Here is an 18,369-nt window from a genome sequence, read left to right on the forward strand (position 1 = left end):
CAAATGTCAACAGGGGAAGATGCTGCTCAAGCCACAGAAGGCAGGGAGCTTCTGAGGCAAGGAACATGTTGATAGAACTCTGAAAGGAAGTGGAGCGTTTTCCGCTGATACTTAGAAGCCACAAAAAATAAAAAATAAAATCATTCGAAGAGCTCTATTCCAAATGACCACGATGCACATGTGAGCACATGGGTCTCTACTACAGCACCATGCACTGGATAATTCACCTTGTTATAACACATGGGCAGCAAGGGATCATCAAAATAATGGGTGCTGGGAACCAGGTCTCAGAAATAACTGACACCGCTGGATGACAGTTACCCACCCCACCCACCCTTAAGCCCTCTGCCAAATCCTCTGTTTTTCCATCTCCCAGGAGAGACTGAATCTCCATTGAAAACCATCAAGGCCACTCTTTAACCAGCCTGAAAAAGTTGATGGGGAAGATGCACAATCCACCTCTTTCCTGGAGCCAGGGGAACCAGACTGTTCCCATGATGCTATCAGCGTGCAGGGCAATCCTTGACCTCTGCCCCCTGGGTGACTTCAGCCTTGGATGTTTCTGCTTCAAGTCTGATTCTTAACTGGCAGTCACCTGAGATCACGGATAGAGAGTGCATGGGTGTCTCTGCAAAAGGCATTTGCTGAGTTTCTATCCTGTAACCTGCTTGCCTGCATGTAACCTCTGCAGCCAAGCCATTCTCTTAACAATGTGTCCGTGCTCAGCCTGAAGAGGGTTTCCATGTGCTTACCAGCATAAGGCCTTTTCAGACATGGAAAGGAAGGCACAAGGTTGCAGTGGCTTTCCTTAGTGACAGGTCCAGAGGCAGAGACCTAACACATCTGATGCAGAAAGTAACTGAAACATGCACTGCTTCTTCAATAGTCAGATTTGGGGTGGCTCCTGAGTTCAGGGTGCCCATCCTCACCACTACCTGTAACAGCAGTAGCAGGGTACGCTAACCACGGGGTACATGGCTTCCGTTTCCCTCCACCCTGCCAGCCTGCCTCCTGCTTCTCTTTGGAGCTCAGAGAAGTCCCCAGGATCAGAGTGAGAGCGAGAGAGTGAGAGTGAGAGTGAAAAGTATTGTGTGACCACACGTAAACTAAACGCCAGAGGCCGTATCTGACCTCAGAGACGGCTGACACCACCAGAAGGACTTCTATGATCCCAACGCAGGAAAATGTGGAATCTTGCAAAGCACATAGTGTAAATTTGAGTGTGGAGTGAGGGAACTGAATCTAGGGGTGCTTGATTATACAACCTATAAAGTATCACTTATGAATAAATTAATAAACAAATACATTAATCATTAGTATATTAATAGTACCAACATTTTTTTGTGTGTGTGAGGAAGATGAGCCCTGAGCTAACATCCATGCTAATCCTCCTCTTTTTGCTGAGGAAAACCGGCTCTGAGCTAACATCTATTGCCAATCCTCCTTCTTTTTTTCCCCCAAAGCCCCAGTAGATAGTTGTATGTCATAGTTGCGCATCCTTCTAGTTGCTGTATGTGGGACGCGGCCTCAGCATGGCTGCAGAAGCGGTGCGTCGGTGTGTGCCCGGGATGCGAACCGGGCTGCCAGTAGCGGAGCACGCGCACTTAACCGCTAAGCCATGAGGCCGGCCCCCAACATTTTTGATATACATCCAAGGGACTACAACTTATGTCAAATTTACTCATCCTTTGAACTTGTCCAATTAACTATCCATATAAAATAAACTTACCAAACACAGATGTGTGGAGTCACCTTCCAACCACGTGTGTCTGCTAACTGGCTGTAAGGCTCCGAGGGAGGTGCTACTCTCTTGTCGCCTCCTTTTGTGAAATGAGGGGGTTGGATAAATACTTTCTAAATCTCTCTGGATTCTAATTCTGTGACTCAAATGTGAAGAAAGTGGTGAAAAGCAAACGGTTAAGGGCTCACGAGTGCTACATCTTTCCAAAGTGATGAAGCCCTCCATCGGGGCAGAGGCCCTGCTTCATACCTCAGCCAACTACAATGTCTCACATTCGCGGAGTTCACATAACACCCAGCACCACCGCGGCCAGCAGTCGCCGAGGGCTGCTCTCTAACAGGCCCTGTGCTGGGCATTTCGCCTGCAGTGGCTCACTGAATCCTCAAAACAACCAAAATAACAGAATTTTGCAGCAACCAATTCTAACACTAATATTATCTAGGAAATAGCTCTCTGAAGACAGACAGCTAAGTCTAATGCACCATATGTCCCTCGAAAAAATGCCTGTCTGATATAGACATCTTTGAGACAATTGGGAAATCTGGATATGGCCTGGGAATTATGTGATGTTAAGAGATCACTGTTCATTCTGATGGGTGAAATTATGGAATGGTGGTTTATGTAAGGATAAGGAAGTGACTAAGGTGTACTTCCTTCTGTATGAATCCATTTATTTTCACAAAGGGAGCTGAAGTGACATACTAAAAAAAGGTGTAATAAAATAAAAACCAATGAAAATAAGAAAAATGCAATAAAGTATACGAAAACAAAGAAAATTACAATTAAAACAAAAATCCTAGATTGAAGGAACTACACTTAAGCTTAAAATTTAGCTTTACTGGGATTTACAGTCTTTTCATTTAAAAAACCCAAAGTTTTCCAACATTCTGGTGAGGGAAAATAGCCCAGGATGATGTTCCCCATTGATGATTAAGAAACTGGAAGATGTGGGAAAAGAAAGAATTTGGGGTGTCTCCTGTGGTACTTAGCGACAAGTTACTATCATGACATGCCAGGTATAATCCAAGGGCCTGTAAGGACCATCGCCATGCCAGGGCTGGCACATATCCAGGAGGGAAGACTTCCAAATTCTTGTTTGTTAAGGACTGAAAAAGTACTGGCTGATTCTGATCCAGTGATAGCTTATTACAAAGCAAACTCCAGAAACTTTCAAAGAATGACCACCCTTCCCTAAGCACAGCACTAGCTGCTGCCTTGGGTCACCTAGACACTGGCTGTGAGTGCTGAATCTGCTCACTTACCTGACAGTTGTGATGCAGAAGCATCTGCCTTTTGGAACCTGTCTTCAGTTTGATTTGTATTATCCTGAAGGGTAGACCACTTCAGCAACTGGTAGGCTTTTGTTTCTACAGATTTAAAAAAAGGCACAGATAACTGGATATCCACATGCAAAAGAATGAAGTTGGACCCTTACCTTATACCATACACAAAATCAACTCAAAAAGGGTTAAAGACTTAAACATAAGACTGAAAACTATTAAATTCCCAGAAGAAAACATAGGAGAAAAGCTTCAGGACATTGGTTTTGGCAACGATTTCTTGGATATGACACCAAAAGCACAGTCAACAAAATTAAAAATAGACACACAGGACTATCTCAAACTTAACTTTTGCATGTCAAAGGAAACAATCAACAGAGTGAAAAGGCAACCTACACAATGGGAGAAAATAACTGAAATCATATATTTGAAAAGGGGTTAATATCCAGAATATATAAGGAACTTCTACCACTCGACAACAATAACAAAAATCAAATAACCCGATTAAAAATGGGCAAAGTGCTTGAATAGACATTTCTCCATATACAAATGGTCAATAAGCACATGAAAAGATGCTCAAAATCACTAATCACCAGGGAAACGTAAATCAAAACCACAATGAGATATCACCTCACACCCATCAGGATGGCCACTATCAAAAGAACAGAAAATCAGCGTTGTGGAGGATGTGGACAAATCGGAACTCTTGTGCACTGCTGGTGGGTGTAGCTATTAGGGAAAACAGTATGGAGCTTCCTCAACAAATTAAAAATAGAATTACTATATGATCCAGCAATCCACTCTGGGTATATATCCAAAAGAACTAAAAACAGGATCTCAAAGAGTTATTGGCACACCCTTGTTCATCACAGCATTTTCCACAATGGCCAAGAGGTGGAAGCAACCCAAATGTCTATCAATAGTTGAATGGATAAAGAAAATGTGGCATGTACATAAAATGGAATATTATGCAGCCTTTAAAAAGAAGGAAATCCTGTCACATACTACAGTGTAGATGAACCCTGAGGACCTTATACTAAGCGAAATAAGCCAGTCACAAGAGGCCAAGTACTGTATGATTCCACTCATATGAAGTAACAAAAGTGGTCAAAATCATAGAAACAGAAAGTGGAAAGGTGGTTATTAAGGGCTGGGAAGAAGGGGGAGGGAGTATTAGTGTTTAGTGGGTATAGTGTTTCAGTATTGCAAGATGAAAAAGTTCTAGAGATCTGTTGCACAACAATGTGAATATACTTAACACTACTGAGCTGCACACTTAAAAACAGTTAAGATGGTAAATTTAAAGTTATGTATTTTTTACCACAATTAAAATAAAAAGTAGAATTTGTCCATGACAATTCAGGTTTCTGCCTGTTGTCCCAGCATAATAATTAATAGAGTTGTCTTTTGTTAATCAAAAGTTTCCTAATTTAGACAATAAATTATATGGTGATGCTACTTAAGAGACATATGAAGCAAATGCAATGCAATGGCACAGTTTGGCTACTCATCAAAAAACATCAACTGAAAAGATATCTGCTTGGCTCCTGACTGAACACTGATTGGATATATGATATTGCTAAATTGTTATTAACTGCTTTAGGTGTGAAAAAAATACACAGAAATACTGAATTTTCTACTACCTAGAAACAAGTTTCTTGAATTCCTCCTACGATGTTAACACTTTTCAAATGCATGCAAATTAGTTTTTTGAACTGTCCCTTTTTAGAAACTCTGAAAACAAACAAACAAAAAACAATTTAGTTGAACCCAGGTTTCAAGACTCGAAGTCAAGTTGTATGAATTTATTTGAGGTGGCCAAATTCTAGTCGTTATTTTGAGTGGGTCTGTGGATAGGTTCAACTCACAGTAAAATGGTTCCTCTCCAGTCCAGGCCTTGCAGAGGCGGCTACAGGAATGAATCAGAGGACACATAACTGACTGCCTTGGTTGCTCAGCTGGTCCTCTGCAGCACTCGCTGCCCTGGCCCTCAGGCTTGCACATTTGAGTGTGGGGTCTCTGGGCTGAGTGAGGGGCGGGAAGGTCAGGAAGGGGAGGCGGCAGCAGGATGAGCTGGGAGACCCACCGCTGAGAAAATCTAACCAGGCTCATCGTAGGGACAGAGAAGAGCATCTGCAGGGAGCAAAGCCAGGTGCCCCAGAGGGGTCAGCAGCAGCCTGGGCACCCACAGGACACCCTTACCCTGCAGGACTGTTAACAGTGTCTGCTGTAAGTTAAAGTGGGGAAGACTGTTGGGAAAAACAATAAATAATGATCACGTAAAGAACCTGAGAGACACAACTTTCCCATTACCTCAAGGCTCAAGGATGCCTGGATGCAACAGAGGCTGGAGAAATAGAGTTTTAGCACAGACATAACAAAACAGCATCCACGTCCACATCTCCAACGGGGCCACAAACAAAAGGAGTCCTGCTGTCAGCACCGGAGGCTGGCAATCACTGCTTTCCTGCTTTTGCTAGTTCAATTTAAGAACTTAACCATGAGCCCCTTATTACTGGATTAAAACTACCGTCACACTGACGAATAAAAATGTAACTTATCTTGCCCTACTGAGAATCAATCAAGATAAAAATAAGTACTTAAAATGAGCATCATATTTTGAAATATTAAATGCTATATAGTTAAAATATGTACAGATCAGGGACTCAACTCTGAAAATAATAAATCCTAAGGCAACACTTTTTAACATTGCTGGATTGTGATATTAGTTGGGCAAACCTGAACTAGTATTTTGACAAATTTAATAAAGAAAACACCAGATGTCATGCATGCAGAAGGGGAAAGTACTGTTTTGCATAACTTGTGTATATGTGTTGGGTACTGGCCTAGGACAGAAAGTGTTTCTTGCTGTAGATTAGTCCCACTGTCCTAGGACAGCATCATAACACTCTCCTGTCAGTCCTACTACCTATATTACTTCAGATTTGTGGTAAGGTGCTTTTGGGAGAGGAGAAGTATCAATAAAATCAAAGAATTCTAAAAAGGTAAGGAATCACTGTAAAAGAGGTAAAAATGTTCTGTTTTGTTTTTATTCTATAAAGATCAACCAAAAAGTTTTTCAGCTTTTAGGATACAAGTCCAGATCATAATGACCATATGCTATTTCTGCACTCAATTATACTGACTTGGTCAAGGAAAAGAGAGCAAAGATAAAAGTTAAAAAAAAAAAAGAATAGGAAAAGAAAAAAAGAGTAGCTTCTTGGTAAACAAAGGCTCCTGGCAGCTGGAAGCTGGAGTTAGGCTTTCCTCTCATCTATTGTTGTGAGGTAAATCATCTGACTCCAGTGAGCTGGCTCTCCTGCTCCTCAGAAAACACGTGCCTTTTATTTTTAGGAGAAGATTTTCGTGAAAAATATAAAGCTAGTAGTTGTGAGTTAATTTCACATTTGGGAGGATTAAGTATTCTGTCCAAATATAGGACAGTACGGATATTATCACTGGTCTGAGTCTAGCAAAGGAGGAATGTGAAGTGAATTCACATTAGCAGCAAGGGACCATTTTACCACTCTGGAAAAGAAAGGCCATTTCCATGTTCCACACACTTTCCATTCTGGTTTCCTTCTCTTCCTTCCTCTTATTCTTTTTTTTTAATTGAAGTATAATCGACATACAGCATTATATTAGTTTCAGGTATACAACATAATGATCCAATATTTGTACATATTGTGAAATGATCACCACAGTTAGTTAACATCAGTCACCATACGTAGTTGCAAAGTTTCTTTTCTTGTGGGTGAGGAATTGTAGGATCTACCCTTCCCTTGCTTCTTGAAGGACTTGGACTCTGTAACTGGCCTTTCCCTTCAAGGCTGCCCTGAGTCTGCTTTCAACCGTACACAGTTTTGGAGGGATGTAGCTTGTCTCTCCAGTCTCGTTCTCCCAGAGCCCACCTCGCTTCCCAGCCATAGCTCCTTACTGGTATTTGATCTTTAAACATTCTGTAGCCCTTCTCTAAGCGGAAAGTCAGTGAAGCTCACCCGGACAATTTTTATGTGGGACATAGCCGCCCTGACCTAAGTAATAAAGGGTTGGCAAAATCAAGCTGAGGACTGCTGGGCACATGGCCTGCTTCCATCCCCGATGCATGCTTCCTCGTGTGGTTTAAGGGCAAAGTGAAGTTTAAAAGGTGAAAGGATTAAGTGTATTCACTTGGAGGAAGAAACACTAACTGAGGCAGGACCAAGACACCAAACCAGCCAGAGGGGTTGGAGCAGGCGGCAGGTGCTGCTGTCTAACAGGAGGTCTGTGTCGGGCAGCAGATGCTCAGAGCTGTGGTCATTCTCCCATGGCATGTATCACACCCTCAGTCACCCCTGTTTTAGTCAGAAGAGCTGCACAAAACATTTGAAGGACTGGGAAACAACCCAAAAAGGAAAAACAAAATTAAGGTTTGGTTAAAAAATAACAATGAGAGGATAAAGGCTACATAGCCTGCGTAGAAACAAGGGAAGAGGGTTTAAGAACAGAAATTGCATAGATTGGACAGGGCAGGATTATAAATGCAGATGCTCTGGGGCCAAGCAGGTAGCACAGAGAAGTGAGTCTGGCCAGCTGGAGAGCACATGCCTGGCCAGGGGGGACAGCTGTTCTCCGGCTACAGCCAACTGCTGCCAGGTGGGAAAGTGGGCCTAGTCTTGCCAGACTCCTGCCTTTCTTAAAAAAAAAAATACAACACTGCACAGGCCAAACAGAACACACTGGAAACCTCGAAACTAGATGGTGGTGAGCAATTTTTTCTGTGTTCCCTAAAAGTGGCACAAGAACACTCGGAGAGAAACTTCAGCCAAGGGATATAAGCTAGATGTTAGCAAAAGCTTCCGTAGTTGACAGAGCTGAGAGACCCGGGAACACACTATCAAGGCAGGCTGCAAGAGCTGTGTGGAGGTTTTTAAGTAGCTGCTTGTATCAAATAGACCAGGCTTCAGACTCTTTGGAGGCAAGAGTCTACGTCTTGCTAGGGGCACTCGAACAATTCAGACCTCCTCCTGGAAAAGCCTAGAGGTCTTGGCCAGGACGCCAACTTCATAAGTCAAGTAGGCAAAGCTACGGGCGTGAAGTTTCTGGTAACTCAGGCCCAGGCTCTCCTAGAAGGAAGAAGGATAGTGAAGAATCAAGCAGTTCAAAGCTGCACTGTATTGCCCTGCAGATTTATAGTTACGAAATGAATGAACGAACAAAAGAGCAAAAGTAACAAGTCTAGAGTTCAAATCAGCCTGCTATAGACAAGTGGGGGCCGAGTTCCTCCAGTTCCAAGGAGAAAAGACTTGAGTCTTCTCAACTGCAAGTAAACCCTAAGTCTGCAAATTCGAGGACTAGGTAGCCCCTTAAGGCTTTACTTTCCAGCCTGTGACTGAGAACTCCAGAGAAACGTTTCCGCTCATTAGTCATGTCAAACTCTCAGAAAATTATTGAGAAGTGCGTATAATTAGATAAAACAAATATTTCTAAAGAATACAATTATTGTCAATTAGAATGTTCTGGTACACACAGAAACAAATATATCTGCATGCTCAAGCTTTCAGTTCTGGATCTCTCAGTCAAGCATCTATTATACACTCAAATCTGTGTCAAGATTTAATTTAAAAAGTAGAAAATATTGCAATTTAAAACATAAAATAAAGGAGTCCAGGGGGTTAAAATCCATCCTTGGCTATTAATTCCAGACTGATGACACAAAGAGATAAATATGTTTTTCTCTACTTTGTTACATAAGCCAGCCAAACCCAATCATCTATCTTCCTACAAAGTGGTGAAGAATCACTGAGATTGTTTTTTTTTTTTTGATATGCATTTCGTGTCTAGAAAATGGAAACAGCCAGAGAAGGAAAGCGAAAACATGCTGAATAAAGGGAGATAGGAGAGAGATGATGTTGAGGAGGGAAGAAAGAAAAAGCCTCAACTTCTTATCTTTTATTCTCTTTTATATGCAAATGTACACCTGCTAAAATACTTCTAAATCTAGAAATAAAAAGAAAAAGAAAATATCTGATGAACAAGTGCTTTTAACAACTCATTACAAGAACCAGAGAGAGGCAGGGTTCACCAGCCTCTAGGGGTGTCTCCAGGCAGAGAATCTGCCTCTGGCTTGCGCAGAAATCCCTAATCAAAGAAAGAAAAGTTGGGCCCGGAAAAGGAGTAACAAAGGGAGATGCAAACAATACCATCACTACAAATAGAAAAACAACCTTGAACCAACAAAGAACTGGGCATCTTTGAGTAAGGAAGTGGAATTACTATTCCTATAGGAAGTATGTAGAAATTTAAAAATTAAATTTGAAAAGTATTTTCTGTCCACTGAGTTTCCCAGTGCTGTTACTTTTCACATATTTCTACACCCACGCAAATTTTTTTCCACACATTTTACTAGATGTGTTGCTGATGCAGCAAACATAGTCATTTTTGTAAAATAAAATAAAAATTGTGACATATATTTCTAAAATTAATTCTAAAGATAAATATTATCACTGAAAATCCAGAAGTCATTTGTCTAGTAATCTGCTCAAATGAAAACAAGAAAATATTAGGATATGGGTGCCTTCACAATTCTGAAAATACAGAAAACTCATCTATATTTAGGATTTTTTTCAAAGGCCATAAGTCAATGTGAACCTGAAATACATAGGTTGGATCCATGACCAGAATCACTTTTCATGTCCAGACTTTCTGCAATAAACTCCACTCCCCCAGTGTCGTGGGCCTGTAAATCTATTGCCAAGGTTTCTCTGTGCTCTCAGAGACTGCTGATGTACAGAGAAGAGAAACTCCTACTTCACATGAGTTGCCTGAAGCTGCTTCAGAAAATAAATATTTAGGGGCCAGCCCTATGGCATAGTGGTTAAGTTCGGCATGCTCCGCTTCAGCAGCCTGGGTTCGCAGGCTCGGATCCTGGGTACCAACCTATACAACTTGTCAGCCATGCTGTGGCGGCGACCCACATACAAAATAGAGGAAGACTGGCACAGATGTTAGCCTAGGGCTAGCCTTCCTCAAGCAAAAACAAGAGGAAGATTGGCAACAGATGTTAGCTCAGGGTGAATCTTCCTCAGTTAAAAAAAAAAAATTTACATCACATTCTTAATTTCTACGGAGTAATTCAACAATTACACTTGAAAATAAATGTCAGGCTTGTAACTGAACTTTAATGAATGTTCCAAAACTGAACTGAACAGTCCCGCTGGTATTACTTCATATGTAAATTTATAACCATAGTGCCTGCCACTTAACATTGTTCAGCCATGGGAGGGGAATTTTTAACTCTCCAAGTCATGCAATCTTGAACTTTTCAAAGATTGAGTAATCTTGATCAGGAAGCTATATTTTATTGGCATAATTAAATATTTTTAAAAACAATATTTTTAGCAATTTGCATTCAATGATTTATATAATGAGAAGAATCAGAAATAAAGACAATAATATTATCATTAGCATTATAGTAGGGTCAGGAATAATCAATGTATAAGATGAACTAGATGTTAGAAATGTAAAATATGAAGAAATCTCTCTTCACCCCCTACAGTGGGTTGAATGATGTCTCCCCTAAAATTCATGTCCACCCAGAACCTCAGAATGTGACCTTATTTGGAAATAGGTTCTTTGCAGATGTAATTAGTTAAGGATCTCAAGATGAAATCATCCTAGATTTGTGGTGGGCCCTAAATCCAATGACAGGCATCCTGACAGGAAGAGTGGACACAGAGACAGAAAAGAAGGTGATGTGCTGATGGAGGCAGAGACTGAAGTCAAGCTGTCACAAACTGAGAGCCACCAGAAGCTGCAACAGGCAAGGAAGCCTTCTCCCCTAGAGCCTTCAAGAGCACGGCACTGCTGGCCTTTGGTTTAGACTTCTGGCATCCAGAACTGGGAGAGAATACATTTCTGTTGTTTTAAGTTTGTGGTACTTTGTTACAACAGCCCTAGGAAAATAATACACTTCCTGATCCTCGATTTTATTAAAATATCTGAAGCCCAACCTCTTCTCTCCCCACTTGAATCTCTTGTATAAAATGAAGGTGTTTCACAACATGACCTACAAAGGCTCTTTCAGCTTTGAGACCCCCTGCTCCATGGTTCTCAAACCTGGGGAGTCACCTGGGGGTGCTATAAAAGACTGATGCCTGAGCCCCACCCCTAGAGGTTCTGATGTAACTGGTCAAGGGTGTGGCTGGGGCATAGGTATCCACCCAGGATTCTACTGTCAACGACCAAGGAGAATTTCTCTAGGCATTTATGAATTAATTTCCTTGAATGCAGGAGCAACCAATCGAAAACACTCTTCAGAAAGGTGCCTTTCATTCTTTACTGACCATGTTAAACAAACACCACCGCCCTGCAATGTCATGAATGAAGACGCTTTGCTGTAGCAGCAAAGGGGAAGCCCCAGCAGCCTGACATCTACCACAGAGACAGGGCCACAGGGACTGCAATGGACAATCCAGCAGCATGAGATGGTTCCCCTGGTTTTGCACGAGTTGGGGCTCCCAGGCTTGGCAGGTAACACGTCTTGCCTGATTCTCATGCATTTCTGGGACAGGACAGGTGAGACACATTCTTAGTAAAGTCTCCTTAGTGGAGTGTTACGCCACTGTACTCTGGCGTCCAACGTTGTCACCACAGTCTTCTCTCCCAGGGTAAATCCAGTCACCAATGACAACCTGGCTATTGTATGTTCCCAGCCTTTTCCAATTTGATGTAAAACTCAAGCAATAACGTTTTGAGAAGCACTGCCCAGAACCCCAAGTGGCTGACGTCCCTCACAGCTTCTAAATGGACATACCTTAGTATGACATTGAATATTTCAGCTTGCCAAAGAATATCAGTGAGAAATGGCACTGTCAGGCAACCACTTTCAACACAGCTTGACCGAGAGAATAGGAGTCAAAAGAATGAGAGGCTGAATGGACATTCTTAGAGGCTTAATCCTCTTGAGATAAAAGCTGAGAGCTCTTTTCACATGGAGCTTAAGGAGATGAGTTTGCCAGGATGGGCACGTGGGGTGGGGAAAGTATTGGTAGAGTGACTGAGTGAAAGAGACAGCGTTCTGGCCTGAATCAACAAGCATTTAAGGAAACTCCTTAATTTTTGGATTCCAACTCGTTTTTATTCATTCGTTTGACAAACTGAGTGCCCACTGTGTTGTGTGCCAGATACTGTGTCAGGTGATGGGTTTCTATGACATTTAGCATAACCTGTGTCACTTGCTAAAACTAAAACTCACTTCACTCTCAGAGGTAAATTCAGTATGAATACAAATAAAATTGCCAACGTGGGAAATTTCACTTGGGGGTATAAGTAGTTCAGATGAGATTTTCCCTCATAATCTGGATAAGCATGGCTTTAATCCTGGTCTAAGTGTTCCAGGGAAGCACTGACCTGAGTATTCTAGTCCTGCGTGTGTACTCAGGCTCGCCCCGCTTTATAAAGGGCACACACACCTCTTGGTAAAATCCATACTCGGAAATCCTTGCAAGCGCCCACCTCTCTAGGCCTAACACAAGAGGAAGGAAAGGTACAGCTTCGCTCATCATCACTCGCAAAGCATCTTGTGGAGCTCATCTTTTGTGATGATATACACTGATTAATTAATCCAGACACCTTGATGCAGTCGCCTCTCTTGTAAAATGAAAGCAGCAGGCTGGTGGAAGAGAAGGAGTTCAGGGATTAAATCCTGAAGTTTGAGTTCGATTCAAGATCCAACACCCTAGCTATATGGCCTTGAGCAGGACTCAACCTTCCTAAGTTTCTGCTGGACTGACTGTAGAATGGGTCCCTAATGTTTACCCCATAGGACTGTTGTGAGGATCAGAGATGATGAAGACTTAGGAGGGGCAAGGACCCAGTCTTATTCCCAGGACTTAGCCAAAGTAAAGGTGTAATATACATGCAAATGATATACTACCTATTATAGGGAGAAAACCACACATTCATAGATATCAAAATTATTCTTTGATTTCTACCTTAATTCTTCAGTGTGAACAACCAGACTAATAAAAGGGGTAGATTGTGTTAACAACAACAGATCATACAGGCTGTGGGAATACTTATTCTGGTTGTGTGTGTGGGTCTGTGTACGGGAGGGTTTCTATGTAAATCTTAGCACAGATTGCAGGAGCTCAAGTTATGAAACCAACACTCTGCAAATGATTAACAAAGCAGATGCCTTCAGAGTGACAGCAAACTCTTTAAGGATGAGCCCCTCTGCCAAGGAGACCTATGTTTGGAAGTGATAAGCAAATAAGAAAGGGAAATAAAGAAATGAGAATATTGGCACATTTGATTTCTTTCATATGCAATGAGAATCACAGTCTCTTAGCATTAGAAGGAATGTCAGTTCCAGAAACAAGAATTCTTTCCACAGTGTCCCTCTAGAGAGTAGGTTCCTGCCATGGTTCAAGCACCCAGCACAGAATCTTATACCTGGAAGACACTCAGCTTGGTTTTGCCTCAAAGAAGAGCTAGAAAGTTCTTCCATTACTGAGCTGTGAATTCCTTCCCTGCACCACTCACACACAGAGCCCCCTGAGTTAGACTCTAAAATTACGCTTGATCAACGTTCTGTCTTGTACGTGGAGGCCTCGCAAATATTTAAAGATAGCTTTTGTACCCTTCTCAGGTTAAACTTCCCCAGGGCCCTCATCATTCTGAAAGTGGTCTAACTTCAGAGCTTCCCCTCCATTCTGCCCAAACTCCTGGTGCCTTCCTGGGTTCACTTCGGTGTCTTTCTCTACTACATCTCCTCTGAGACGGCTGTAAAGCAAATAGTCACGCAGAAGGACCCACACTAAAGAAGAGCACATCTGGACTGTCCAAACTCACTACTGGAACATGCTGGTCGTCAATACATCAATTCAGAAAGCAGCTTTAACAAATAACTTTCAATCATAACATCAACTGGGTTTAGTTACACTAAAGTAGCCAAAGCTTCATTATAAAGCAATCTCATCCACAAGGGAGATTCCCACAAAAAGGACTCATGGGAAAATGTTGATGATAATTTTAGTGTATTAAGAATACTGGTGCCCTCATTAGACTCAAGGTTTTAAAAAACATTCTGTGTATATCTGTGTATATTTCCCAAAACATGTTCCACAGAATATTCTGTTGGCTGTTCATCGGAAGGATTCCATTTTCAAATAGAAGATAATTATTTGAAACTTTAAGTTGCCACCTTTAAATGGGTCATTTACTGAAAGTCTAAAAGTTTTCAACGTGCTCCCTGCACTGTGCATGTTGCAGAGGGAGAGAGCGATTATGCGGGATTTGGTCAGAGAATGTGTATTCCCTGAAGCATTTTCGGGGTGGAGCCTGCACAGAACACGCTTGGGGAAACGCTGCATCCGCCCATCCACACGGTGAGGCGGCACAGCAGGGGAGGACTGTCGCCTGGGAACCATGTGCCCTGCAACGCCCTCACCTGTGAGCCTGTAAGAGTTATGGCACACAGGCACTCACAGGCAGAGATGCTGGGCCTTGACCAGTGAGATCCCCAGGAGCCACTGCACCAGGTTGTTGTGATTCTTCTCTAAGGGTTTCTCCACGGGACTAATTAGAAGTTCCAAAAATATCATGCAACTCTCCTCAAGATTCCTTTTTGATAGGGTAAATATCCTTCTGGATTCAAATCATCAATTGAGTTCTTAAGCGGAAATTTCTTGCAGAAACTAATTTAGCGGTACCCCTGGGAAGCACTGTCTAGGAGGAATTATGGCAGCACAGGGCTTGGGCGAGTCTTGGTCCCAAGTGGCTACCGCAATTCAGGAGGTGGTGTTCAGATGCCTTTCCAAGACTCGTCTCAGGATTATGCTTTCTATGGCACTGCACCCCCAGCCCCCTGCTTCTTTTCCTCTTTGAGTTTGCTTTGTGAGATTCCTTTTAACTAGATGGCATTGGCTTGAAAAACTGGGGACTGTGGGGCCAGTGCAGAAGATCAATACTACTACTAACATTCACATGAATATTATTATTATGAATCGCAGCTTACATGTATTGAGTGTCTAGTACACGCCTGGCACTTGCACACACATGATCTCATGTAAACTTTAAGACCATCTTGCCAGGTGGTATGTCTGCTTTCCCAGTACAGAGGCTCAGAGAGGTGGAGAAATAGAGCAGGGAGTAAAATGCTGACACTGACGGCTGATGCCAAAGCCCAGGCTCAATTGCAACATCCCCTCAACCCTGAGAACAACCTCTGGAATATTCCTTTTCTTTGGAACATTCTAGAAGGAATGCAGCCCATAAAACAGGAAAGTCTCAATAAAACTATTATAAAGGGGGAGGCAGAGTCTATCCCTTTTTTTTTTTCTTTGTGAGGAAGCTCAGCCCTGAGCTAACATCCCATATCAATCCTTCTCTTTTTTTTGCTGAGGAAGATTGGCCCTGAGCTAACATCCGTGCCCATCTTCCTCTACTTTATATGGGATGCTGCCACAGCATGGCTTGACAAGCAGTGCATCGGTACACTCCCGGGATCTGAACCTGAGAACCCTGGGCTGCCACAGCGGAGCGCGCATACTTAACCACTGGCGCCACCGGGCTGGCCCCAGACTCTATCTTAAATCAAACTATATACCTGCTTTACTCTACCAAGGCCAAATCTCCAAATAATTATGCCAAAGACACAAAGATTTAATAAAGAGATAATGGTCAAGAACTTAGAGATTAAACTAATACAATGTTATATGTCAATTATATCTCAATTTAAAAAACTGGGGAAAAAAGAACTTAGAGATCAAAGTAGTTTCAATGACAGACATGACAACAGCATTAAAGAGTCAAGGCACATGAGGCCCTCAAACATTAATTTCATGGGAAGTCCAGTGGGTGGGGAGCAAAGAAGAAAGAGAGTATGGTGGCGAGGGCAGAATGGAAATGCTCAAAGTAAATGGCTTTGAAAGTTTATTTTTATATCTCCCAAGTTATTTTATATGTCTAAAACTTTGGCATGCAACAGGCACAAAGCATTTTTTTCTTTATTTCTTCTTTTTTTTTTTTTTGGTGAGGAAGATTGGCCCTGAGCTAACATCTGTTGCCAATCTTCCTCTTTTTGTTTGAGGAAGATTGTCTCTGAGCTAACATCTTTCTCAATCTTCCTCTATTTTGTATGTAGGATGCCTCCATAGCATGGCTTGATGAGCAGGGTGTAGGTCCGCACCCAGGATCTGAACCCATGAACCCCGGGCCGCCAAAGCAGAGCGTGCAAACTTAACCACTACGCCACCGAGCTGGCCCCACAAAGCATTTTTTTAAAACTGCCAACTATTAATTGACTGATGGCAGGTTGTTGGAATTAAAATTTCTTTAAAAATCTTAATGGTAAATAGCCCTTATTATTTCTAGGCACATCACACCTCTTTCTGCAAGAAAAAAAGAAAGATTTGAAACTCCAGTACTTGACTATCTCTTCTCCTATAAAGAAAGTCTATGAGAAAATAACGTTTGCACTAATTTTGAGGACAGTCATCTGCTCACAGCAAGGAATGACTGGAAAGAATACTGAAAAGAGAAGCAAGAAAGGGCAACGAGATCACTTCCTGGTTTCTCTCCAATAAGTCTTTATAATTTTAACTGAAATAAATTCAGAGGTCATTAGATACTTCTGCATTCAAAGGTAAATGCAAGAGAAAAGTCTCCAAATGACTTCTTGATTATCTGCAATTTGGGATCATCTACACTTCTACTAATAAAAAAATAAAGAGGGAACGCTACCAGAGTTTTCTCAAAATGAAGAATAAAAATGCAATAAACATATCACTGGGAAAATGTTTAAAAGAAAAGAAAACCTCTGTATTTCGGAATGAAATATTATCTGATGCAGAATATATACAATAATTGCTCTACTATAAACTCTTTTTTCAAAACCAGAGTTCATCACAGAAACATGAGTTTAAAAAATTAATCATCAGGCTATGAATTGCATTGTCATAAAAGAAAGCCATTCTTTTCCGCTTATAAACAACAAAACGACCACATGTGCAGATGCATGTCTCAGTACCGCAGTGCAGTGGTACGGTTACTTGTATAAATATTTAAAGTCAGACCTTTGAATTTATAATGAAGTAGTGTACCACTTTACAAAATGAGATCCTAGTAAATTTAGATGTATGACAAATAGAACTCTGTTCAGAATACTCATTGCTGCTGTTGATATTCTAAAACTAAAAACGTAATGATATTCAGATTCCAGCTAAACAAGCGTAATACATGTGCAGAAATCTTAATAGGTCTTGATGAAACGTTACTGCTAAAATTTTTAAATTATCACATGGGCTTTGTAACTGAGGCACAAGCAAGCTTCTTGTCTGGCATTTTTTTTTTCCTGCTCTTATTTTAATGAGACACATTCAATTATCACAGGAAAGAAAAGAGTAAAATCAGAAACAGCTGTAGTTGGCCACACAATGACTGGTGTTCCCCATGGAGACTGACCTTGTCACACAGACGCAGGTGCTGAAAGGCTATGTGATGGGGTGCTCACACGTGTAACTGTGTAACATGATCATGAAGAATTCAATAGGCATGGTTATTTTCCACCTCAGTTTATGTTAATGTAAGCGCACATGTCATGCTCTTACAATTAATCGTCCCCTCCAGCACGTAGTAGTTGAATATACTTGCTCTTAGCAGAGTCCACACACCACTAACCTAGAATGTTCTGATTATAAAACAAGGTTGAATCCTGTGTTTGAAACTCTTAGGCAACCATAACTTTACCTGTGATTGGAATCTTTGCTGCCATGCTCTCTTCCTTGCTCTCGTCTCCGCAGCCACTTGAAATGTCTAAAAATCAAACACACGATAATAAAAGTGTATTTCAAGGTTATATTTACGGAATAGGCCTTTGCTTTTTTTTTTTCTTAACTGCCATTCCTTTTATTTTCACTGCTTCCCCACCTCCTTTCTTTGCTTAGTTTATTTCTTGTCTGAAATAGTACTGTTCCTAAAAAGAAACCTATTCCAAAACTAAGGTATCTCTATGTTGCTTTCATGCAAAATGATTTAGCCTGACATCTATCAAATTTGACTGGGGCTTAAAACAAGCAAGCCTCAAATCCTGTGCATGTATATCAACTTCTGAATATATCCTGAGCAACTCATAGCTCTCTTGGGAATACATTATAGCGGTTTATTGGCATGTCTTAACAATAACGTTAAAATAATCACAATTTTCGGGCCGGCCCCAGGGCTTAGCGGTTAAGTGCGCGCGCTCCGCTGCTGGCGGCCCGGGTTCGGATTCTGGGCGCGCACCGACGCATCGCTTCTCCGGCCATGCTGAGGCCGCGTCCCACATACAGCAACTAGAAGGCTGTGCAGCTATGACATACAACTATC

At 41.7% G+C, this 18,369-nt stretch overlaps 1 protein-coding gene across 1 annotated transcript; it reads right to left on the bottom strand.

Annotated features, from left to right (window-relative positions):
* Positions 1-436: 436 nt before the first annotated feature.
* On the bottom strand, positions 437-17,808 carry LOC131403190 (centrosomal protein kizuna-like). The gene is made up of 4 exons (XM_058537501.1): positions 17,752-17,808; positions 3,004-3,108; positions 1,730-1,820; positions 437-595 (listed from the first exon to the last, which is right to left on the bottom strand). Exons 1-4 carry the CDS (start codon positions 17,774-17,776, stop codon positions 592-594), a joined length of 225 nt encoding a protein of 74 aa, XP_058393484.1. The 5' UTR covers positions 17,777-17,808; the 3' UTR covers positions 437-591.
* Positions 17,809-18,369: the final 561 nt, after the last annotated feature.

This window comes from Diceros bicornis, unplaced genomic scaffold, assembly GCF_020826845.1.
Source record: "Diceros bicornis minor isolate mBicDic1 unplaced genomic scaffold, mDicBic1.mat.cur scaffold_55_ctg1, whole genome shotgun sequence".
NCBI classification, from domain to species: domain Eukaryota; kingdom Metazoa; phylum Chordata; class Mammalia; order Perissodactyla; family Rhinocerotidae; genus Diceros; species Diceros bicornis.